At 52.9% G+C, this 23,406-nt stretch overlaps 9 protein-coding genes across 9 annotated transcripts; 3 read left to right on the top strand and 6 right to left on the bottom strand.

The window, feature by feature from the left end:
* Window positions 1–142: 142 nt before the first annotated feature.
* On the bottom strand, window positions 143–3,783 carry BD324DRAFT_649322 (armadillo-type protein; the record flags this gene model as incomplete). Its single annotated transcript, XM_022017973.1, has 13 exons — window positions 143–198; window positions 237–740; window positions 777–861; window positions 900–1,253; window positions 1,293–1,454; window positions 1,490–1,639; window positions 1,680–2,012; window positions 2,050–2,160; window positions 2,200–2,889; window positions 2,930–3,133; window positions 3,170–3,412; window positions 3,453–3,655; window positions 3,696–3,783. The coding sequence occupies 13 exons, from the start codon at window positions 3,781–3,783 to the stop codon at window positions 143–145; spliced, it is 3,183 nt and encodes a 1,060-aa protein (XP_021873101.1).
* A 77-nt stretch (window positions 3,784–3,860) lies between these two features.
* BD324DRAFT_644852 (putative transparent testa glabra 1 protein) lies at window positions 3,861–5,380 on the top strand (the record flags this gene model as incomplete). Its single annotated transcript, XM_022017602.1, has 6 exons — window positions 3,861–4,055; window positions 4,094–4,455; window positions 4,494–4,663; window positions 4,701–4,856; window positions 4,895–5,070; window positions 5,109–5,380. Exons 1-6 carry the CDS (start codon window positions 4,019–4,021, stop codon window positions 5,378–5,380), a joined length of 1,173 nt encoding a protein of 390 aa, XP_021873102.1. The 5' UTR covers window positions 3,861–4,018.
* On the bottom strand, window positions 5,369–7,989 carry BD324DRAFT_598581 (putative ATP dependent DNA helicase). The gene is made up of 5 exons (XM_022013893.1): window positions 7,587–7,989; window positions 7,309–7,535; window positions 6,382–7,265; window positions 5,503–6,326; window positions 5,369–5,467 (listed from the first exon to the last, which is right to left on the bottom strand). Exons 1-5 carry the CDS (start codon window positions 7,902–7,904, stop codon window positions 5,393–5,395), a joined length of 2,328 nt encoding a protein of 775 aa, XP_021873103.1. The 5' UTR covers window positions 7,905–7,989; the 3' UTR covers window positions 5,369–5,392.
* Window positions 7,990–8,088: 99 nt separating this feature from the next.
* BD324DRAFT_618947 (carbamoyl-phosphate synthase L chain, ATP binding domain-domain-containing protein) lies at window positions 8,089–12,406 on the bottom strand. Its single transcript, XM_022015101.1, has 14 exons — window positions 12,143–12,406; window positions 11,820–12,104; window positions 11,422–11,780; window positions 11,276–11,385; window positions 11,049–11,238; window positions 10,652–11,010; window positions 10,269–10,616; window positions 9,524–10,232; window positions 9,288–9,489; window positions 8,765–9,250; window positions 8,571–8,730; window positions 8,439–8,534; window positions 8,318–8,401; window positions 8,089–8,270 (listed from the first exon to the last, which is right to left on the bottom strand). The coding sequence occupies exons 1-14, from the start codon at window positions 12,226–12,228 to the stop codon at window positions 8,163–8,165; spliced, it is 3,582 nt and encodes a 1,193-aa protein (XP_021873104.1). The 5' UTR covers window positions 12,229–12,406; the 3' UTR covers window positions 8,089–8,162.
* A 972-nt stretch (window positions 12,407–13,378) lies between these two features.
* On the top strand, window positions 13,379–14,530 carry BD324DRAFT_618954 (hypothetical protein). The gene is made up of 2 exons (XM_022015102.1): window positions 13,379–13,666; window positions 13,727–14,530. The coding sequence occupies exons 1-2, from the start codon at window positions 13,427–13,429 to the stop codon at window positions 14,192–14,194; spliced, it is 708 nt and encodes a 235-aa protein (XP_021873105.1). The 5' UTR covers window positions 13,379–13,426; the 3' UTR covers window positions 14,195–14,530.
* Window positions 14,531–16,790, top strand: BD324DRAFT_618957 (hypothetical protein). Its single transcript, XM_022015103.1, has 6 exons — window positions 14,531–14,593; window positions 14,640–15,351; window positions 15,387–15,670; window positions 15,709–16,162; window positions 16,219–16,598; window positions 16,637–16,790. Exons 2-6 carry the CDS (start codon window positions 14,985–14,987, stop codon window positions 16,730–16,732), a joined length of 1,581 nt encoding a protein of 526 aa, XP_021873106.1. The 5' UTR covers window positions 14,531–14,593; window positions 14,640–14,984; the 3' UTR covers window positions 16,733–16,790.
* Window positions 16,791–18,588, bottom strand: BD324DRAFT_618976 (hypothetical protein). The gene is made up of 9 exons (XM_022015104.1): window positions 18,156–18,588; window positions 18,088–18,104; window positions 17,994–18,030; window positions 17,875–17,945; window positions 17,702–17,821; window positions 17,473–17,645; window positions 17,309–17,424; window positions 17,145–17,259; window positions 16,791–17,091 (listed from the first exon to the last, which is right to left on the bottom strand). Exons 1-9 carry the CDS (start codon window positions 18,315–18,317, stop codon window positions 16,805–16,807), a joined length of 1,098 nt encoding a protein of 365 aa, XP_021873107.1. The 5' UTR covers window positions 18,318–18,588; the 3' UTR covers window positions 16,791–16,804.
* Window positions 18,589–18,672: 84 nt separating this feature from the next.
* BD324DRAFT_618978 (transcription factor S-II, central domain-domain-containing protein) lies at window positions 18,673–20,645 on the bottom strand. Its single transcript, XM_022015105.1, has 10 exons — window positions 20,490–20,645; window positions 20,260–20,322; window positions 19,918–20,092; window positions 19,580–19,867; window positions 19,446–19,532; window positions 19,287–19,396; window positions 19,153–19,239; window positions 19,010–19,102; window positions 18,879–18,960; window positions 18,673–18,830 (listed from the first exon to the last, which is right to left on the bottom strand). The coding sequence occupies exons 1-9, from the start codon at window positions 20,556–20,558 to the stop codon at window positions 18,913–18,915; spliced, it is 1,020 nt and encodes a 339-aa protein (XP_021873108.1). The 5' UTR covers window positions 20,559–20,645; the 3' UTR covers window positions 18,673–18,830; window positions 18,879–18,912.
* A 42-nt stretch (window positions 20,646–20,687) lies between these two features.
* Window positions 20,688–23,043, bottom strand: BD324DRAFT_618983 (hypothetical protein). The gene is made up of 4 exons (XM_022015106.1): window positions 21,553–23,043; window positions 21,413–21,518; window positions 21,171–21,374; window positions 20,688–21,132 (listed from the first exon to the last, which is right to left on the bottom strand). Exons 1-4 carry the CDS (start codon window positions 22,730–22,732, stop codon window positions 20,772–20,774), a joined length of 1,851 nt encoding a protein of 616 aa, XP_021873109.1. The 5' UTR covers window positions 22,733–23,043; the 3' UTR covers window positions 20,688–20,771.
* Window positions 23,044–23,406: the final 363 nt, after the last annotated feature.

The following is a 23,406-nucleotide window of genomic DNA, read 5'->3' on the forward strand; positions in this document are numbered from 1 at the left end:
TCAGTCGAGTATCCGCCCTGTTTGCGGCAGTGACTGTCCTCTGACGCCTCGACGCGCGGTTCAAGGTTCTCGAGATGATTCCGAGGATCCACGCAGGGTCGAGCAAGGCTCGCAAGTTGACACATTGCGCCTGTTGTCAGACTCAAGGAGGTACAAATCGTAGCTTGATACCTCTGGATCGCATATCCTGCTCCATCGCTGCCGTCGTCAGTATACGTAAACTTTCCGATCCTCACCTGATCTCTCTTGGTTGTCTTGTCTTCGTTCATTCTGCAAAACCAAACGCTTGAGTTGTTCCTGCTCGGCCTTGTTCTGCTGTTGCTGAGATCTGACATTCACGGCGATGGACGAGTCCAGTGGGATATCGAGATTACGCAGCTGTTGTCGATTGCCGCGCTTCGACAAGAGGGTAAAAGCCATGCGATCGCTTCCCAGGGGTCCGGAATCGTCTTGTCGTTTCCGGACATACGGCACAGCAGTATCAAATATGGGCGCGCCGGTCTTACGATCCCGTCTGATGTCGGTCGTATCGGTCAATATTTTGGCAAACTCTCGATCAAAATCGTCCCGAGCATCTTGATCAATCTCGGCATGTTTGCGGCTGCGTAGGACAACGACGTCGTCCTGTTCATCTGAGCTGTCTTGATCTTGGAGCTCGACGTCCGGTTCGACGGCATCCTCGGGCTCGTCATGAACAACAGGTCGTTCATCCTCACTGCCTTCGGACTCGCTGTCCTCTTCTGCCTTTCAGCAGGAGATTCTCTCGGATCACTCACCCTGAACTTGTGTAGCCAACAGCTCATCCATAGCTGCTGCTGCCTCGGTGAAGTTTCTCAGATGAGGCACTTTTGGCCGCACAACCTAGCTCAATCAGCGCCGTTTCTTTTTGCGTCTCTCACGTCAAGGGTGTCCGACACCATAAAGTCCACATCAACCGGCGGATCCCTCTTGCAGAAGACGTACAGTTGGAAGACGACCAGAAAAGTATCGAGCTTTCGCTTCTGCGAACCCCTGTCGAAGCAAGCACCGCAAGAGTCCAGCAAGGTGCAGACGAGGCGCACGCGGAAAAAGTCGTCCACAGCATCGATTGGGCTGTCCCGTCCCGGGACAGGCAGCCCTTCAGCGTGACCAAAGGAGATGAGGGACCATAGTGTGTCAAAAATGACAGCAGCATTGATCACACGGTACATGTAGAGCTCGCCAAGGTATCGGACCGTGGAAATCCGGCGTTGATTGTATTTAAAGACATTGTCCTGTAAACTCAGCTCAACTGGGTGTCTTTTTTGACTCACCTCCATCCCAGACCGTATGTCCTCCATGACTTGATCCACCACAGCTGAGCTGAAGTCCGGGTGATATCGTTGTAGATCGTAGACGAGCGCCGCGACATGGGGGATATTGCCGTAATTCACCTCCCAGATCTCCGTGAACGAGGAGAGTATAAAGTTGTATATCTGACCTTAGCTGGGTCACACTGGTATCGACGGACCTTTGGATCATCCCAATGCAATTTCCGGACCAACTTGAGCACCTTGTCCAGCGTACGTTTCATCAAAACATCGTGTAGCAGATGCTGGATGAAGGATTGCATGGGGGGCAACTGGACGACTTCTCGAGCGACGCGCTCTGGTGGATTACACTGGCCATCAGATTTTTCCGCCCACAAAATCCCAGCTCACCATGTAGAAAGCATTCTCAAGCATTACATTCTGGCGCTGGTCAAGATGCATCGCACTTTGTTTTCTTCGCATCAGTTCCACCATACTTTTCGATGTGGCCGCGGTAGCTTCGTTTCGTAAGAGAAATCGACCGCAGGTCTCCAGCAAATTAGCCATGTTTTCGACGTTGTTCTTCATGTCATCGAGGAAGACCTTGAAGACGTGAAGTATCGTGTATGGTCTGGCGACTTTGAATTTGGCCAATTCGCCATAAAATCGAACGTTTTTGAGCCGCAAAGAGTCAAGCTCTCTGACATGCCGCTTGCGTTGCAGATACCGCATTTCCTCGTCAAGCTGGCCGGTAAGTAAACATTTGGCGTCTCAAACTCACGGTCTCTAAGACTCCAGCGCCCACATCGGGCATATACGGATCCAGCGTGGCGATAAAACGAGCATAATGAGGCAGAAGATCCGTTCGAGTCTTGGGAACTTCGCCAAAGAACTTGAATGTCAACTATGTCACTCTCAGAGAGTCAATCACCTTGATGAGTCTCTTCCTGGCTGCCTTCGAATTCAGGCTGGCAAATTCCACCACGAGTCGGTCAACCATGTCCCGACTGACAGCATCTGGCAAAGAGGCGAGAATGACTGAGAGGCGAGCGGCTGGACCAGACTGCAGATCGTCCTCGACGATGGTCTCTTCAGGTACATCATCATCCGCCATCTGCGCTGGTTCCGGGACTGGTGACGCTACAGGCGAACGTGAGGTCTCTTTTGCCATCTCTGACGAGCCGTTCGCATTGTCCAAGGTCAATTGCTCCAGCTGTCTTTTGACATCGGCCTCATCTGCTTCTTGTTGCTCGACCGTCGGCTCAGGCTTTGTCTCCTTGATTCCTAAAAGACCAGCAGGAACCACATCCCTGAGAACTACCAAGTCTTCATAGAACCTCTTCTCCTCCTCATCATCCCAAATTCCTCCTGGCACTGGTCCGTCATCTCGTACGTTGAAAGTCGATTGCGACTCAACGATCTGAAGGCCCGTATGGCTCAAAGAAGCAGCCGTGGGAAGTGTCGGAGGCTCCAGGCCGAGAAGATCTGCGAGGGACTGCACGCCAGTCGTGAGCCTCTCCACGGCTTTAGTCATTCGCTCGTAGGCTTGTTGCCGGTCTTCGAAGATTTCTCCAGATTTGATATACGCCTCGTGATTACGCTTGTCCTGTTCGAGGAGCTTCTGTTACGGTCAGTAAGGGGCCCAAGATGACTGGACTTACGACTTGGCCCTTGACGAGTGTCTTACTGGCCTGGTTGAAATACCCAACGAACATTTCACGAATCTTGGGCTGTGCTTCTATGGGTACGAGATCGTCGATACTTTCAGGGAGACTTGAATCGGTAGCACCAAGGTATGCCCTGCTAAAGTGCTTGAGGAAAGCCGCCAGCAGAGGGAGATTTGTGAACTGCAGATCATTCGCCATCTGTCGTTAGCCTCCCCATATAAGGCGGTTCCTCACCAAGCCTTTCAGCACCTTGACTACTTCTGCAACGCCTTTAACTGGCGTTGTCCAAGCAGAGGCCATGGCAAGCTCCGCAATGATCCTCAGCACGGGTCTCTGCTTTGCGATCCTCTCTTTATCCTCCTTCTCTCGGTCCTTGTCGGCGGCAATGGCGGCGGTAGGTGATAGTGTAGCCAGCAGCGACGTGAGCAACATGGGCAGGAAGTCTGGCGTAAGGCGAGTGTGCAAGTGAACAATGATCTGAAAGGTCAGATGGTATCGGCGTCGGCTCTCATCTCACATCCACAGCAGCCTCTGGATCCCCCTTTCCCCTGCTGGCTCCTTCCACTACCGCCGCAACTATCTCTTCGAGGTATTTGGTCAGGGTTAACGCATCGATTTCCTTGATCAGAGCCTCTGGAGGTCCTATCATCAACGAGGTCTTGAGCCGGTTCAGGAGGGTCGTGTGCTTCTTGAGAGATGAATCAAGTGTCCCAGCGGGTCCTAGAGATGGTCAGCGTTATGACGAGACTCGAAGACAAACGCTTTGGCTCGTCAATCCAGTATGTCTCGACCTGCTCCTTGAGTGCCCGTCGCCGGTGGTATTTGGCGACATAGTCTGCACTAGACATTCCGTCCCGTCAGCCGGGACGCCCTTGGACTTTGTCTAGAGCTCAAAGACCGAGTCAGAACGGTTCAGAACATCAAGGTTGAAATGCGATCGAGCTTCCGAGATGCCACGTGGTGAACTCCCTTTTGCCGTCGGAGCGTCGGCGCGCACCAATCTGTCCGATTCGTGTCTTGCATAGCGACGACGAGCTCGAAAACGAGGGAACATTGGCCAATGAAACAGGCTAGCTGACCACAATGGCGTCGTCGCGCCTCTTACAGTACGGTGCGCAATGTGAGTGAGACGTCAGACACTGCCGCTCACCTCACTAGATCCACTGTACGGTGTCGGGTATTCTCATTCCACGAGCAATCCGCTCCGCACAGCCCTCACGACATTGGTCACTGGCCCCACCAACAAACTTCTAGTGGTTGATCCGACTCAGCAGGCTGGCCAAGACTTTCGTCAGATCGCTTCAGTCGGTATCGGATTTCCAGCTACTAAAGTCGGGTGGGAGCCTGCTGGTCTCTCTGGATACTCAGATAGCGGAGCGGAGCTGCTAGCCACGACGGGAGACGTGCTGAGGATCTGGGACTTGTCAAAAGACTGGGAGTCTAATGGGAAAGGCTTTGTGGGACGGAACGGTTGGACAGAGGAAGATCATGTACTGAGAGCAAGGAGCGTGTTGACAAATGTCAGTTGACCTTGGGCCAACGGAGCTGATTTGGGCAGAGCAAATCTCCACAGATGAGTTTACCTCCCATCACATCGTTCTCTTGGAACCCAGTCAAGCCTTCAACCATCGTCACCTGTTCCATTGATACCACAGCCACGCTATGGGATATCAACACGTCCCAGGCGTTGACACAGCTTATCGCTCATGACAGAGCAGTGTACGACCTGTGAGCTAGTGCACGCCACATTGGAGGCTGATGCCAGGGCATGGCTCCCCCAATCTCCAGACATTTTCGTGTCCGTTGGTGCAGACGGATCACTGAGAGCGTTTGATCTCCGACAATTAGAGCACTCGACCATCTTGTACGAATCATCTCACGATACACCTTTGGCCAGGATAGCATTCAGCAACAGTGAACAGTAAGTCGCATGCCCACAAACGTCATTGACCTCACCAGGCACATGCTGGCTTGCTTTGGCATGGACGACAACAAAACCCTGATCTTGGATATGAGGAGTCCCGGATCACCGGTAGCTGAACTTGGAGGTCATCAAGGCGCCCTGAGCGCTATCGGTTGGGGCGCTCCGGGTGATTCACCGGGCGCGTCGAGCGGTGGATGGATAGCCAGTTGTGGTGAGACTTGCAATGGTAGACTCTGTGCTGAATGTCAGGCGACGACTGTCAAGTTCTCATGTACGATTTATGCTCCACTCTTCCCACTCCCAGAGCACCTTCTAGAAATCCCAGCTCGCGCAATTCATATACCCTTTCTCCGCCTGCGACGCCATCACGACGATCTACGCCCAGTCCCGCTCCTTCCGTCGACATTCGACCCGTCAAAGCTTGGACAGCCGATGCTCAAGTGAACAACCTAGCCTTTTCAGATGCTGGCGATTGGCTCAGTTGTGTCAGCGGATCGAAGCTGACCATGTTGAGAGTGTAAAACATATGCATCCTAGAAATCGTCTGCAGCCACAAATCGTATCCTCGTTCCATTAGCAGTGCGCATGAGCACGCCCATGTTTTCGTACTGACATAAGCAATCCACCTCGTTGATTCGCTCACCTCTAGTACAACGTCCATAAGTTGAGTCTCTGTAAAGCCCTTGGCCAAGACACGAGCACGAACATCGAGCATAGTGAGGTCGTCTTCTTCGTCCTTTGACATGTCTTTGATGATGCGGAAGATTTTCGAGGTGTCCGTCTGATCCTCGCCTGTCCGTTGTGATTCGTAAAGGGACGATTTGGAAACATCCATCAAACGGAGAGCCTCGTCTACATCACCCTGGCCGACGGTCTCGTCCATTCTCAGGCGAGCAAGCGCTTGTGAGAGACGCAGAACAGCCAAGAGAGTACGTGCAGAGACATAGGTGTACGACTTGTCCTCGGCTTCGTCCTCCTTTTGCTGTTTCCGCATCTGGACATAGGAGGAGACGATGTATTCGGACATGGCGGGTGGGACAATGGGACGAATCTTGCGGCATTCGGCAATGTAGTGTCGCATGAGGGTGGGCTCAATGGGGTCAAAGTCGAGCTCAGGAGGTTCGCTGTGCATGTGAACGTAGGTGACGTGTTGAGCCAGGCGCTCATCATCATCACGGGTGGGAGTGTCGAGGATTAGGAAGAGGACATCGAATCGGGAGAGAAGGGCAGCTGGAAGGTTGATGTTTTCGACGGGCGAGACTTTGGGGTTGTATCGTCCATACAAAGGATTAGCGGCGGCAAGGATCGAAGTCCGGGCGTTGAGTGTTGTAGTGATACCAGCCTTGGAGATCGAGATGGTCTGCTGCTCCATGACCTCGTGGATAGCTGTACGATCTGATTCGTCCATCTTGTCAAACTCGTCGATGCAGCAGATACCGTTGTCGGCAAGGACAAGCGCTCCTCCCTCTGAGAAAGGAAAGGCCGCATTAGATCGAACCTCGTTGTCGGGCGCAGGACTCACCTAGCACCATCTCATCCGTCACGGGATCCCTCATGACGGCCGCAGTGAGACCGACACCAGATGATCCCCGACCAGTCGTGTACACTCCCCTTGGAGCCACTTTGGTGATGTATTTGAGAAGCTGAGACTTGGCCACACCAGGATCACCCATGAGACAGACATTGATATCACCTCGGATCTTCATACCATCTCCCACGGTCTTGGTCACACCTCCAACGAGCAACAATAGCAATGCCTTTTTGACGTCCTCGTGCCCATAGATCTCAGGGGCGATTGAATTGGCGAGGCGAGAGTACAGATTCGAATCGTCCTGCAGATCGTGAATGGCAGCGCTGATCTCTGGTGTGAGCTCCATGGCGTGATACTGCTTCTTGAGCTGGTGCACATGCATAGCCTCGAGGAAAGTGTCCTGTAGAAGGCCCGCACGCATACCACGGAATCCAGTGTAGGGAGTAGGCAGGAAGATGCCGCTGATATGGACCACATCTCCCGGATTGACTGATCGCGCCAAGGTGCCATACAAGTGAACAGTCATGGATCTGGGAATATGGCCGACAGGTACTTGATCGGCCATTTCTTGAATCTTGACTTCTTGGAACGGTCTGAATCGGGAAGCGCGAGTCTGCATATGCAGTCGACCATTTGTTTGGTTCTTGACGCACTGTTCAGATGGGCAAGAGGCGAGGGGAGTGAAGGATTTGGAGGCGATTTCTTGGAAGATCTCATTTCCACACACATCGCAAGTGTAGGCATTGACGAGAAGGAGAGGTTTGACTTCTGATACTCGAGTGACGATGCCTCGGACAGTGATAAGGTGCCCGAGATGAGACGCGCGAACAGCGCGGACAGCGAGAGCCTCTTGATGCGGCCTAAAGTAGACATTGCTAAAGACAGTGTCAGCTGTCTGTGGGAGCTGCATTGACTCACTATCTGCGCATCAGCTCTGGAGGGAACATGCCACCTTCCCTCTCTCCATTCTCCATCTGTTCGTTTATCTGCCGTCTCTGCTGCATGATAAGGTCCAGAACGTCGTCCGTGTGGTCGAGGTCCGCATCAGGCTCTGGCAGGAGCTTGTCGATCGCTTCAGAGAAGAGTTGAATGTACCGGCGAGTATTGCTCATGATGTTGTGGAGAAGCGTGTGATCAGATTTGAACTAGACAGACACTCAGCACAGACCACAGAGACGAAAATCCCAGGACCTCACCTCTTTCAAATCGGCCAGGTCGATGACTATCTCAGAGGTCTGACGGTTGGCAATCTTGCGCAAGATCTTCATGTACTTGGCTTTACTCCTCCCAGGCTGAACGTCCAGATCTTCCACTTCGTCCGCGAGAGACTCTGCCTCGTCATCGTCATCAGAGGGCAGCTCCTGAGTCTCCTCTTGACGTCTTCTCCGTCTGGTCCGAGAAGACCTATCACGAACGTAACGCGACAGGAAATCCTCGATTCCCTCGAGTTCACTATTGTAATCGATGTTGAAGTTTGCGACTGGCAGTACGCCTACTGGAGCAGCAGTGGCCATCTTGGCGACTGATACGAGACTGTCGATGCTTGTAGAAGAAGAACAAGGCAGAAGAGCGACGCGAGAGTGAAGATATGTATCAGAGTATGGATGAACATTACACAAAAAAAAGGTAACGCGTCCGTCTCGAGTGTGATCAGCCACGCGACGCCTCTTCCACAACGCGTAGACAGATTTGATTCCGTGACAATTCGTATATTTTGCATATGGTTGCTGTAAAACGTCTATGAAATGAAACCCTCGGACACGCTCATGATACTAGTGTGTGATCTCCACAGTGAGGTCACCCTGGGCAATCGAGTCACTCTCCTTGACGAGGACGCGCTTGACTTTTCCAGACACAGGAGAAGAGACAACAGACTCCATCTGGCGACAGGGTCAGAGAGAGGCGCCTTCAACGGTTGCAAATTTACCTTCATGGCCGACAAGACGCAAAGAGGATCTCCAGCCTTGACGTCTTGACCTTCCTTGACCCTGACATCAATGACCACTCCAGACTGAAACACGTCAGCTATGCATCGTGCTGTCACTCACCATTGGAGATCCAACGCTGCCTGGATCGCTCGTGGCCTTTTCTCTGCTGACTTGCTCGATAGCAGCGTTCTTGTCGTCAATGACAACCGCACGAGTCTGTCGTCAGTTCCAGATCATCCGTGTCTTGCTCACCTCTCCGTTGAGCTCAAAGAAACATTCCCGAGTACCCTTCTCAGTGTTCAGAGGTCCCACAGCCAATAATTTGATGGTCAATGTTTTTCCCTTCTCAATCGAGATGGGCATCTCCTCATTGATCTGAGGCTTGCCAAGGAAGTGACGAGTAGGCACGACACTGCAATTAGCTGCTTTCGTCGGCCACGACCCACCTCAGATCTCCATACTTCTCCAAAAATCCTTGGAACTCTTCAAAGACCTTGGGGTACATGCAATAACTGTTGACATCGTAGTCGCTAATGTGATTCCCATACTTTTGTTTGAGCTCAGCCTTGATCTTTGCAAAGTCCAGTGGCTTCATGCCGAGACCGGGACGTTGATCAATCTTCTCCTTGCCTCGGATGATGTTGGATCGGAGAGGTTCTGGGAAGCCCCCGTACGGCTGACCAAGGTATCCTTGGAAAAATTCGACGACCGAGCTGGGGAAATCGAGTTTCGCAGCCTGATCAATGACATCCTGCTTGGTGAGGTTGTTCGATACCATAAACTGGGCAAAGTCTCCGACGACTTTCGACGAAGGAGTGACCTTGATGATGTCTCCACATAGCTGGTTGGCTTCAATGTACTTCTTCTTGACCTCGAGCCATTGAGTACCCAAGCCGAGCTGCGTGGCCTGGAATTGCAAGTTGGTGTATTGACTGTAGATTAGCTTAGTCGGGGATGCTGAAGCCTCACCCTCCGGGCATCTCGTGATCGAAGACTCCCGAATCAGAAGCCCTGACGTTGGCTTCGAAGCAACCGTAAAGCATACGGATCTGAGACCAGTACATGTTGAGGGCGGTGATGTTCTCGTGAGAAATACCAGTTCCCAAGTCGGTCTGCTCAAGAGCTGCGCAGACGGCTCCCATTGCAGGCTGGGAGGTCAGACCGGAGAGGTCTACTCGTCAGCCATACTCACAGAATATACTCACCATCGATAGCGACGTCTACGACATCGGCTCCTGCCTTGGCACAGGCAAGCATGGACGCAGCGGCAATACCCGCAGTGTCATGCGAGTGGACGTGAATAGGGAGATCAGGGTGGGCCTTTCGGATCGCTCCGATGAGCATGGTCGCAGCTTCGGGCTTGAGGAGACCTGCCATGTCCTTGATACCAAGCACATGGATCCCTTCGCCAACGAGCTGGTCGACGAGATCAAGGTAGTATTGCAGAGTGTACTTTGTACGTTTGGGGTTCGCAACATCTCCAGAGTAGCAGACGGTACCCTCGACCACACCACCAGCCTTCTTCGCAGCGTCGATACCGAGTTTCAAATTTTCAAAGTAGTTGAGCGAATCAAAGACTCTGAAAATGTCCAGACCAGCCTCGACTGCTTTTTTGGAAAACTCGTAGATAGCGTTATCAGGGTAAGACGTGTATCCGACAGCGTTGGCACCCCGAACCAAAGCCTGCAGGGGAATGTTAGGTACCAGCTTTCGCAATGTTCGGAGACGGTCCCAGGGGTCCTCATACAGGAATCGCATGGCCACGTCAAAGGTCGCTCCACCCCAGCATTCCAGGGAGTAGGCGTTCTGCAGGGCCCAACTGGTCTCCTTGGCGATATTGGCCATGTCGACGGTACGCATACGGGTGGCAAGGAGGGACTGATGAGCGTCTCGCCACGTCGTGTCCATGATGAGCTTTGGGGTCAGTGACGAAGAGTTTGTATCACTCACACAGCCCTTGTAGCTTCTGATAGCCTTAGCAAACGCCTCTGGTCCCTCGTTCACGATGATGTTTCTCCAACCCTTTTGACAAGAGACGGAGGTGTCGACGACGTTGCCAGCATCATCCCTGATTTGCGGGATGATGGCCTCAGTCTTGAGTCCCGGCTCGCCCATCTGACCCTTGATAGAGGATCCGTTGACAGCCAAGTCTCCCAGATAGGCAAGCAGTTTTTGCGCTCGGTTTTGCGATTTGACCAATTTGAAGAGCTCGGGAGTGTCATCGATGAAGGTGGTCCATGTCTTGCCGGACTCGAAGACAGGGTGAGTGAGCAATCGGAACAGGAAGGGGATATTGGTCTGCAGGTCAGCTTGGCGCGACTGGATCTACTGACCTTGACTCCACGAATTCGGAACTCGACGAGAGCACGCAGCATCTTTCGTCGTGCGACTTCATACGTCGCTCCGGAGACTGAGCATTTGACGAGAAGTGAGTCGTAATGAGGCGTGATCTGAGCCCCTGCGTAACCAGAGCTGGCGTCCAATCGGACACCGTTTCCACCTGCAGATCTGTAAACTTCAATCTTTCCAGTATCAGGCTGGAATCCAGCGGCAGCATCTTCCGTGGTGATACGACACTGAATAGCGAATCCTCGACGGTGGATATTCTCCTGTGTCAGGCCCAATTGCTCGAGCGTAGCTCCGGCGGCGACCTGAATTTGTGCAGCCACAATGTCGATTCCGGTGATTTCCTCTGCCCCGGTCAGCCGTTTATCGTCCAATACTGCTCACCTGTGATTGTGTGCTCGACCTGGATTCGTGGGTTGATCTCGATGAAGTAGTGACGGCCTTGTTGGTCGACCAAGAACTCGCACGTTCCAGCGTTTCGGTACTTGACCTCTTTGGCGAGCTTGAGCGCATCGGCCAGAATGCCATCACGGATCTCTTGCGCAAGGTGAGGGGCAGGAGCGACTTCAACAACCTATCGTGAGCCCCAACTCCCCCAGGGCGGATCTCACCTTTTGGTGCCTTCGCTGCACTGAGCAATCTCGCTCGAACAAGTGAACACAGTTGCCGGTCTGATCGGCCAGAAGCTGGACTTCAATGTGGCGAGGTTTGTCGAGGAAACCTGATTTTCAGCTTGGGTCTATACGGGATCACTCACGTTCAATGAAGACTGTTCCATCTCCAAAAGCACTCTTTGCCTCACTGACAGCTCGCTCAAAGCTCTCCTTGAAGTCTTTCTCGTGCCTGACAACTCGCATTCCTCGTCCTCCACCTCCCATGGCTGCTTTGATGATGACTGGGAAGCCATACTCTTTGATGAAGGATTCAGCCTTGTCGTAGGATTCGACAGGACCAGGAGTACCGGGGACGACTGGGACGCCGACCTTCATAGCCAATGTCCTGGCCTTGGTCTTGTCTCCGAGGGAGTCGATAGTCTCTGGATGAGGTCCGACGAATATGATGCCAGCGTCCTCAACTTTCTTCGCAAACGACGCGTTCTCAGACAGGAAACCGTATCTGGGTCATTTAGGAGTGTCCCGGCAGATTTCAACTCACCCAGGGTGAATCATGTCTACACCATGCTCGAGCGCAATCCTTACGATGTCATCCTGGGCAAGGTAGGCGGCAACTGGGGTCATGCCCTTGCCAACAAGGTAAGATTCATCGGATTTGTACCTGTGAGCACCCATGCGATCTTCGAAGGAGTAGATGGCGACGGAGGACATGGCGAGCTCGTGTACGGTTCTGAAGACTCGAATGGCGATTTCGCCTCGATTGGCAACAAGCACCTTCCTGAGCGGACCTTCATGACCAGCCTGTTTCTCTCGAAGTCCAGAGATTCTGGCAAGTCAATGAAGGAAGCGATGAATCTAGCTCACGTTTGGGCTGGTCCTAGCCCAGGGCTTTCAAGGGGAGCATTGCTGCGTGCCCATGCCTCGATCTGCGAGTGCGTAGAAGGGGACATGGTCAGCGCAAGCTCTGAATGTCAAAGAGGTAGAAACCAAAGACAAAGCCTAGCATCTGCGAGTCTTCGGAAGCAACTTCGGCATGTTTACACCATGCCCGAGGGACACAAACGTGTGTGAGGGGAAACAAAAGGGGCGATAACGAAAGGGAAAGGAAGATATTACGACTCACAGGAGGCTGAGCTGGATGGGTCATTCCGTCTTGCCGTGCTGTCTATCTATCGCTATGCTAGTTCGAGGAGACAAACGTAATGACGATAGATGGAATACTCGCTTGGCGAAGCGTTGCGAGCTGATGCAGGGGAGGCCTGGTGACCAAAAGGTAGCAGATGAGGGCCAAGAGTACCCTCTAGACTGTCTCTATGTCTACCTAGGACAGCTATGCCGTGCTCTTGCTGTTCACTTGACAAGAGCGATTTTCGGATATGTGAATACTTGACTCGTCACAACTTGTCAAGGACACGGCGGGGGAAAGGGAGAGAGGGGGGCAGGGAAGACGAGTGTGGCAGTTTAATTAGGCAGCAACTGATAATACGCTTTAATGTGATTGGGTGAGCAAGTGCGATGAACCGAGATGATGACCAGAATCCAGCGATGGGTCTGATCAATGACTTCTGAACCGATTGGTATACTAGCCTGTCGCGTGAGATGTCCTCGTCCGGATCATCTTCAAGCCGGTCAAGCATGAGACTAAGAATGGCACACGACCGATAAAGCCGAGAAGAGGGGAGTCGTGGTCATTTTTGTACCTGCTTGCTGGTCAGCAGCGCCGTCGGATGGCCGTGGCATAGTATTGATCACGGCCCGGAGCTCAGGCTGTGAGTCAGGAGGGGCTGCAGTGGCTTTTCCGAGTCACTCGCAGGTATGGGACCGAGCAAAGAGACCCCGTGAAATCGAAATGCAGGTCGAACTCGAATTGCATGATAATATCCTCGTAATTGATCCAGCCAAGCAATCTCCGACAGGAGGCTCATCCCCTAAAGTTCTTCGGAAAGAGTCAATTGTGAATGGAGACAGTGTATCAAACGGATGACATTGATACAGCCAAGCAATATCATAGCCATATATGGGCTTGAGGGGACTTGAGACAATCTCCGGGTATCCGGGTATGAATAATAATATTGCACAGCATAGTGGAGTGCTTGACTTCTACTCCCTTCTGCCAGGTATCTCATCTGACTACCTGTAATATTCACTATGTCGAACCCTCCGAAGTACGAGACGCTACATCGTGATAGCCTTGAAGAGACTTCCCTGCTCTCCTCCGATGCCGCAGAAAGGGGCCTATCGACTTCGGCGGATCCATCGCTCGCTTACCCACCTCGTCATGGAGAGTCATCTACACGCAAAATCAGTGTGACCTACACCTTCACGCCGAGATACCCTGTCCCGGGATCCGAGGAGCATGCTCTGGCCGTCCTGGGAGAGACACGAGAGGTGAGTGGTACGCATCGACGACGTGGTGCAAGGATTGAATGATCGATTCCTCCTGTATAGGAATCCGCACGAATCTGTCAACGAGCGTTCCCCACCCTAGCCGACTATCCTATCGATCGGATTGAGTTCTCCGTTGCGCTTAAGCAGACGACAGACAATGGCAAACCCATTGGATGGGGCAAGATCACTGAAGATGCTTGGGAATCCTTGCTATATTCTCCGCCCGAGCGAATGATGGTCAGGGTCATCGACGCTCCGGGTGACGCAGAGCGACGTGAGTCCTGCAGCACGGTATCAAGAGAATGCCCTCTGACGCCGGACAGGAGACAGACAAGAATGCAAGACATGCCTCTCAGTCTTTGGCCTTCTCATCGTAGTCGTCCTACTGTTCTTTGGCGCGTACTTTCTGATCAGTTTTGTTGTCAAGAAATGGCAGGGAACGGGATGATGTGCCTGTACGATTGCCCAGCCTACACCGATAGTATCCACACAACACATCACCGCCTCGTGATTGTTTCCTCCCTGTAGCATAGGCTCCTCCCCCTTACACGACGTCGAGATATTACCGTGCGCACCGTGCCCCTGAACTCCCTTGAACTTGACGCTGCTGTACAGTCCTGTACATAGTGTCATCATCATGAATTATCCAGTTGATGTCCATGCGCTGTCGAGTACCCATCGCCAGCACCTGTACCTCACAGTCCTCCATCTGCAAGATTCAAATGACCACAGCAGGCCCTCGTCCTTCTGTGCCACCTTGATCAATTTGCCGTGATTCGCCGAAAGAGAAGCTGGACAACGGAAGCAATTCTCGCACAACGTGGTCGGGGTGTTGGATTTCCGAACCAGCATGGAATTTTGGGACAACTCTTCAGTGTCAACCTCGAGGAGGGTCGCAAGGAGTCTGCAATATGGACTCAGGATACGGTGAGGCTGGCAATCATTTGGATGATAGACATGCTAATTTATTCAGACGCTCTTGAGGCCGCTGCGTCTTCGTACGCGAAAGCAGAACGGGACGAAGAGGGCGAGTCTAGCGAAGGAACTCTACATATATTCATGTTGATGACTGTCTTTAGGCCGAAGTCACGGTTCGCATCACCGAGAACATCGCCACTCAGACCGTGACAGAGATGGCGACCGGGACCATCGAGATCGCGAGCGGCGACATCGTGATAGAGACGATCGAGAAGACAGGTATCGAGAACGAGACCATGACAGGGAAAGAGGTGGTGGTCGAGATTATGGACGAAATGACAGGTACGATCGAGGAGATGAGGATCGTTTCAGGAGACCACCACCTAGAAGGAGAGATGACATGCCTTCCGAGTTTATTGCAGAACCTATGGGAGGGCATAGAAGAGGTCCACCGCGGTACGAAGAGGAACCATTTGCTGCTCCGATGAGAGGGTATGATCGGGGAGGAGATAGAGGTGGAGATAGAGGTGGAGATAGGTATGGGGGAGGTGGAGGTGGTGGGAGGAGGGATGATTGGCGTGGTGGTGGAGGTGGTGGAGGAAGAAGAGATTCAGGTCGAGATGGACGTGGTCGCCGAGGCAGTCCCGGCAGAAGCCCAACGCCTCCGGGGACCCTACCGTTGGAGGAACGCGTCGTCGAGCCGACCTTGTGGGACATGGCACCTGCTCAATTCGACGGAGTCGGAGCCATGGAGGCTAAGATGACAGGTGGGAGGTCGCTTTGTTGCCGTACTGATGTGTAGGTCTCTTCACGTACGGACCTGGTCGAATTCCCCCTCCGGCTCACCTTGGCGTACCTTCGTCCATGATCGCCGGCGCTTTCCCTCCCGGTAACGTCGCGACCGTCTCTCTCGTACGACAGAGCAAGCGATTATATATCGGAGGGGTGCCCGATGGAACCACAGAGGATCAGCTCAAAGAGTTCTTCAACAAGATTTTGGTGGAGCAGAAGCTGGCAGCCGACATGCCCGGAGAGCCTGTGGCTCAAGCCCAAATAAACACGGAGAAGTCCTTTGCTTTCATCGAGGTAGGTTTCAACTCTTGATCGTGGACTGACTAGTCCAGCTACGTACCTCAGACGAGGCTACCGCTGCCATGGCTCTCGATGGCACGATGTATGAAGGTAGTCCATTACGCGTCAAGCGACCTAAGGACTACATCGGAATCGACCCTTCTCTCGGACCCATCGGTGGCATTGCGATTCCCGATACGCCCAACAAATTGTTCGTTGGGGGTCTACCAACTTACCTCAACGACGAGCAGGTCATGGAGCTGCTCAAAGCGTTTGGAGAGCTGCGAAGCTTCAACCTCGTCAAGGAAGGTACCGCGGCCGGCGGTGTCTCCAAGGGTTTCGCGTTTTGTGAATACCTTGACCCTGCCAATACGGACCTGGCTATTCAGGGCTTGCACAACTTCCAACTGGGCGACAGAACCTTGATTGTTCAGCGGGCAGCTGTGGGTAGAAACACTGGTGTACAGGCTGCTCTGCCTGGATCCGCAGGATACATGGCTTCAAGCAGTGAGTGGAGATCGTACCTCAGACAATGAAGGTCCCAGCAGCTGACGACAATCCAGTGACCAACATTCTCCAATCCGCCATTGGAGGCGAAGAGCTCGAGACTCGATGCATGCTACTCCTCAACATGGTCACTGCCGACGAGCTGTACGACGAACAAGATTACAAGGAGATTCTCGAGGACATTACAGACGAATGTGGCAAGTATGGGGAAGTCGAAGGAGTCAGAGTTCCGAGACCTGTTCCCAAGTCGAAGAAATGGGAGCCCTCCGATTCGGCAGCTGCGACCGCGGAGAAGAATCGAAAGGCAGACGAAGAGGCCGGAGTTGGACGAGTGTATGTCATGTACAAGGAAGTTGAACAAGCTCAAAAGGCTATGAAAGCCATCGGAGGGAGACAATTCGCTGGGAGGACGATCCTCGTCGCGAGTGTGCCAGAAGTGAGTCGAAAATCAAATGACAAACCTAACGAAATTAGGACGAGTTCCTCGGTCCTGCTCCGCCTCCGCCGCCGCCAGAGGATCTCGATGCCGCTGCTGCAGATGCAGTCAAGGACATCATGGCGGGACTATAGTTTCTGACTACCGGTGTTTTTAACCGAAGAAGCACACATGCATCTAAGCACATGCGTCCTCCTATTCATTGTCTATTCTTTGTCTGCTCCCATATAGCCCTCTGTCGGGACGTGGACTTTATCAGTCGGAATGTTCTCGTCCTCCGCCTCTTCCTCCGAGATCAGCCTCTCCGCTTCAAGAGCCGCCATACAGCCTGATCCTGCGCTGGTGATGGCTTGTCTATAACGCTTGTCCTGGACGTCCCCAGCTGCGAAAACACCCTTGATGGAGGTCTGGGCAGTTCCGGGAACAGTCTGGATGTAGCCATCTTCATCAACTTGGACCTGAGTCTTCACCAGAGCCGTGGCGGGTTCATGGCCTTAGAGGAAAATTTCAGCTAGATCCGCTACACTCGGGGACTGTATGGCTCACCGATAGCGTAGAACAGCCCATTGACAGGGAGATCCTTGGTCTCACCAGTCTTGACATTCTTGACGACGAGACTTTGTAAGAGGTCTCCGTCACCTTTGGTCTCGACAGCCACGGTCTGCGCGATCTCAGCAATGACAGTGTGCACGAGACGCGGAGTGACTCACGTTCCACAAGACTGTGACTTTCGGATGGGTCGTCACTCGCTTAGCCATGATTTTACTCGCTCTCAATTCGTCTCTCCTGACGAGCACATAAACATGAGAACCATACTTTGTCAAATCTTCGCAGCATGTCAGATCCCGTTCACTAGTCCCAGCATCACACTCACAAGTCGCTTCCTCAGCTGCAGAGTCACCGCCTCCAATCACGGCGATGGGCTTGTTCCTAAATATCGGGGCAGCTCCATCACAGACCGCACACGCGGAGATACCAGAGTTCCAGTAAGTGTCTTCTCCAGGAAGGTTGAGGCGCTTAGCAGAAGCTCCTGTTGCGAGAATAATCCTATGCACAAGTCAGTGATCCTCATGAGTGCAAGCGGGGGTGGATTCTAAACATACGTATCGGCAGTCATAAAGTCCTGTTCCTCCTCTTCACCCTCTGTCCAGTATTTGAACGGTCTTTGAGAGAGATCGACGCGGACGATGGTCTCTGTGATGATCTTTGTGCCAAAACGTTCGCTGTGAGGAGTGAGCAAAGAGCCGCATCGGAATCTCGTTTGGGTCGCGCTGACCTCTGCAACCTGAACTTGTCCATCATTTCAGGCCCACGGACACCATCGGGGAATCCAGGAAAGTTCTCGACCTACATACAGTCAGATCTGGCTCTCAAACTTCACTTGGCATAGCTCACATCCGTGGTGGTGGTCAGTTGACCTCCCGGAGCGAACCTATCACCAGCACGTTAGTAAGCAGAACCTGAGAGATGCCATGACATGCGATCTCACCCATTCGCCAGCATACCCTGATGGTTCAAGTCAGCTCGAACCCTGCGCGTATGCTCCGCCTCGCTTACCTCATACAGAACCGGGTTCAGATTCGCTCGAGCCAAGTAGATGGCAGCAGTATGCCCGGCAGGTCCTGAGCCAATGATCACAACCTGAGAATGCATCTTCTTGCTCTTCTCGCCTCCAGCTTTGGGCTCCTTAACTTCCACATGAACAGGCACGTGTGTCATCTTGGAGTTCTTGCTGTCGTTGTAAGTATCAGAGGAAGAAGGCAGAGGAAGAGGGGTCGTGTAGATGGATCTGGTTTGAGAGGGTGGAGGAGGACTAGAGGTATGAATCGTCCTTTTGAATGGAAACTTTGAGCTCGGAGATCTGGTCGGTCTCAAAGATGAGGAACTTGAGCAGAGAGCTCTATATCCTAGTCGGAGTGACAGTTTGGAAACGAAACGTCTAGCTATACGAAGAAGAGTCGGCAGCGAAGAGCTGAATAATACGCCGGTGATTGCAAAGACAAAATGGAAGTTTCTGTGCGCGATTCCTTAATTTGTCGGATACGACACCCATCCGAACATGTTGGGTGGTCCACCGCGGCCAGACTCGGATGCAGACATTCAGCCGCGCCTGAGCGCCTTGGGAACGATATGCATCTCATGCTGTGAGACCGTCCAGATAACTCCAAGAACAGCGACTCGCTTTGTGACTGTACCGTCGTCTCAACTAAATTTCCATCGGTTGCCACAATTCTAAAGGGGGTCAGCGTCGACAATTAACGGGATGCGAAAGGTCCTCACTGTGCAGCTGAAGAGGGGAACCGAGAAGATCATATCAGCAAACGAAGCAATCATGGGTGAAGAAAACATACGTCACAAATGTCTGCGACAAGATCAGCGCTCGCTCTCCTGACACCCCAAAGCACACTCACAGTCATCGGCTCATCGGCACTCCTCGTCTGCATCTGATAATATGTGCATTTTCTCTGCTGACATCGACTGCATTTGAATGCATCGGTCTCAGCCTGAGCAGGATGAGCTGGAAGATCCGATGGTGAAGCATGATGGAGCTGACCTGAGTCTCTCCTACGGCCTTGGCTTTGAATAGATTGTCACTAGCCAGCTTTTCGTTCAGAGCTCGAACGCTTTCGGACGCCATTTCCTGTGGCATATGAGCGACAGATCCGACAATCCATCCGTTCTGCCCACCTCTTTGCTCATAGCTGCCACCTTGGCAGCCTCAATGTACCCAAGAACAATCTCATTCCTCAGAGCAGGATTCTGCTTGTCTTTGAGATTGAGGAAGAGTGATCTCATCTCTGCTGGCCGTCAGCCAAAGCCTCTCATAAGCCAGTACAACAGACTTACTGGCACGATATTCGTTTCCTGTATTTCGTACCAAGTCGTAGGCTGCTTTTTCGATACCTCTCGCCCGCTCAGTCAAGATCTTTTTGTCTAAGAGATTATGAGCCAAGATCTAAGGGTCGATTGCATTCTCTCACCTGCTGTGCTATCTCCTGCCAGTGCGTTATACATCATGACGACGCATTTGTCTCTGACATCTTCTCCTTCCGCTTCCTCTGCTCTGAGCGTCTTCTCCACTCCATCCGAGGCGGCTGTACGTGGATCTTTACGGGATGAATCAATGGTAGATAGAGGCGGACGACGAGGGGGAGAGGAGCCAGACGCTTCGGTTTTGACCTCTGACTTCACCGCTTCGGTTCTTGGCTTGCGATCCGGAGATGCACCAGAGGGAGAGGCAGCCGCCGGGGACGCGGCAGCGGAGGAACCTGAGCCACGCGTCAATTCACCTGGCATATTGGTAGCCTAATCGACCTACCCTCTCCTTTGACCCGTTTCACGGCATCGTCCTTATCGCCATCTTCTCGCTTTCGTTTCCGTTTGGATTCTTCAATAGCGTCCTTCCATAACTTGACGATCTCTTTCGCCAGAGTCGAGACGCCAGGGGTGGAGTGATTGCGGAGCTTGCCAATGGCGACACCAGCTTTTGAGGACTAAAAGGGAGTCAGCTCGGCGTCCACATGCTTCTTGAAGGAGATTGGAGAAATGTCGAGCTACGTAAAGGATTTCGTCCGCTTCTCAACGTCCGCTTCTCAAGTCCAGGTGATGCGATGAGAGAAGGAGGCAAAGATATCGTATAGAGCTGTATGGCCAAACTTACCCGTAATAACTCCTCAGTGGGCTGGACATCCTTTCTGAGCTTCTCCAACAGCCTCGTTACATCCTATAAGCCATGAGTCAGCTCGTTCCCAATCTCTTTCGACGATTGCTGTCCGCCAATCTCAGCTGCGTTGGATGCGAGCAGACGCAGGGAGCCCCTGTCTCGCTCATGTCCAAGCGAGGTAGTCGACAAAGTAACCAGAAGGAATTCTCCTTATAATAGAGACTCGCCTCTGTCTTTCCCGCGGTGTTCGCCTCATTCAGCTCCTTCACTGCGTCGGAGAGAGCCTTGCTGTCCATCTTCAGAAACCGAGGACCGGGAGACAGGCCGAAGCAGGGAGGATAAATAGCAGTGAAAGTAGGGTAAGATACAGACGAATATGGAATCTCGAGCCAAATAGAGGATTCTCTGCGTGGCGGATCTGCAGGGAAAAAATAGGAAAGATGCATGGCATGACGAGCCGGTCAGCCAGATATTTCTATACCGATAGGATGTAGACCTTCAAGACGCTCCTAGTCGTCGCCCTCCTCCTCAAAGAGATCCAGTCCGACATCCTCTTTGACCTCCCTCGCCGCTTCTTCTACCCAGACCCTCAATAACCCACCCAACATTTCTTCCCATCCTTCGCCGCGTTTGGCGACAGTGACGGGGTCAAAATCTACACGAGCGGCATTCTCCTTGATCCTGGAGTCTTTGCGCTTCGCAGGACCGAATCGTGGTTCCGGAGGGAGAGGGGATCCAAACATGCTGGGTGAAAGTGTGGGCGAGGGTGATTCCGCGGAACGAGGTTGAGGGAGGGAAGGGGGAACGGTCAGGTATGTCGAACTTGATGCCGGCATGTGGATGGGAAGGTTGTAGCGGTGCTTGAGGGCCCTAGGGGGTGAGTTGCGGACTGTGGGAGCTCGACTTACGCAGCCCAACATGTCAGATTTCCTATCCGCATAAAGGTCCAGCTCTTCTCCTTCTTATCTTCGACAACGTCGGGTATCGTCGAGCCGCTCAGCGTGGAGTCCGACTTGAGGGTGTCGTGTATATCTTCTTCGGAAATGAAGCCCCATGGCTTAGATGACGTCAAAAGAACAATATTCAGTGCTTGGGCGAGTAGGTAACCATCACTGAGAGAGTTAGCCGAAAGACGTTGCAACAGTCCTACGATAGTCTAGCCAAAAATGCCTGCCTGAACTCTGGAGTTCTGGTATTGGGTATCACGAGCTGAAGATTGAGAGGCAAGTTGGCAAGCAGGAACGCATGCGCTCGTTCTTCATATTAGCAAGCCAACTGAGCCAGACTCACCCATCGACCAGCCTTTCCACATATCCTCCTTCACCCAAGTCTCAAGTTCCTCGACGCCACCCCGATCTCTCACACCAAATAAGCCTTCAACGACACCGACCCATCGCCTGATCGAGTCCCTCACGGTTCCAACTCGAGCTTCTTCCTCTTCCCAGCTCTTGTACATCCTGTTCTCTTGGACGAGCCTCTCTTCCCAAGTCAACGCGTGCTCCTTCTCATCTTGGGCGAAATCGTTCAGATTGTATTCCTCCTCCTCCAAATCATAGGACTCAGGTTCAGTGAAAGAGCTGGCGGTACCGTTGGTGTCGGGGACAGAGGATCCTGAGCTTTCGTCCGCAGCGCCAGGTGACATGGCTCGTCGAGGCGACTGGCCGGCATTTGGAATGTCCACTGGTCCACTTACAGGCTCGATCCGGAGCCTCTCTTCCAGGTGGCGCAGACCGTGAAGGATTTCAATGGCTACTTTGCGAAGCTGTGCCAATTCGTCAGGTCTCTGGTCAGGGCCTACACTACTCTTCCTCTCGGTCACACCAGAGCTGACAGCCCGAGGTGGCGCATTCGGTCGAGAGGGAGTCGACAGTGATGCTCTAGGTTTGCTTTTGGGAGGGAGCAAGGCAGCTGGACCAGAATGGCGACGGCCGCCAATGCTTGGATGAGACACCGACAAGGCGAGCTGCCGGACCCGCCTGATAGCTTCAACGGTACTGACTAGCGTTGTTCTGGTATCCTGTTGGTGTTTCGGATTGGCGGGAGAGACGGGCGACAACGGGGATAATGAGAAGGCCATGGACGGTGATGAAGGCATCCCCAAGCCCCAGAGACTCCTGACATTGCCAACTTGACTCCTCGCCTCTCTCATAGCTTCTTTTGGATCTATGCGAGGTGTTTCCACCTCTTTCCATGGTCTGGGGGGTACTGTCTTTCGCATTTCGCCGGGCGGATGATTCTCCTCGTCGCCTTCCTCGACCGGTCCAAACCCCCTGACGCCAGCTCCAACACCATCACGATGTTCCAGTCCGGCGCGCGAGAAGTGGAGTTGAAGGTCCTTGATAGATCCTAGCATCTGTACGGATTCTCGCTTTGCAGCGGATCGAGCAATATGACGGTATTTAGGATTCTTGAGGGGAGGTATGGGAGCAGCTCCGGGTGGTGACCCGGCGAGGTTGTCGACCTTGTCCATGACGCCAGATGTCGAGTGGTGGGTAGTCAGAAAGATAGAAGTTCAATGACTGAACTCCGATACCAGCTTATTAGGCCACTGCCCTGTTCCCCTGACCGATGACGAGACTAACGTGTTGATAAGGAAGGGCGTAAATCGTGACCGGTCGTCAAGTGTCGTGAAGCAAGGGGCCTCGTCTCGTCAATGTTCTATATCGTGTCACTTTGCGCGTTCAAAGTCGTTCCCAGTCGTTGTTGTGAGATCGTCAAATTGAGCGAGATGTCAACAAGTATGCGTGTATACCCGCCTCGCCTGGCCCCCTCGGTACACACAGTGGTGAAAGGAAACAAAGCGTTCCGCCCGGCGGGTGAAACCGACTTTTGGGCTGTGGAGTCCCCAGAGCTGACACGTGGCTCGAGTGTGGCATGGTGGCAGAATACCGATGTACTGTACCAAAGTGTTCATTGAATGCCCCCTATCACAGAGGTACCGTCGGGCAGGATGTGTCATGGCTCCGAACACGGAGCAATGGTAAGCCTCACAGGGTCCGAGCTCAGAGCAAAGTATGCGGCTGCCACCGCGGCGATAAGTATGACTTGGACCTCGCACCTCCATGACCTCCACCAATCAAAGGTATCCCGATGGATGTCAGTGGGGCGTTAGCACAAGAATTGACTAGGGTTCTGCCATGATGT

Source organism: Kockovaella imperatae, assembly GCF_002102565.1.
Source record: "Kockovaella imperatae strain NRRL Y-17943 chromosome Unknown BD324scaffold_3, whole genome shotgun sequence".
Lineage (NCBI taxonomy): Eukaryota > Fungi > Basidiomycota > Tremellomycetes > Tremellales > Cuniculitremaceae > Kockovaella > Kockovaella imperatae.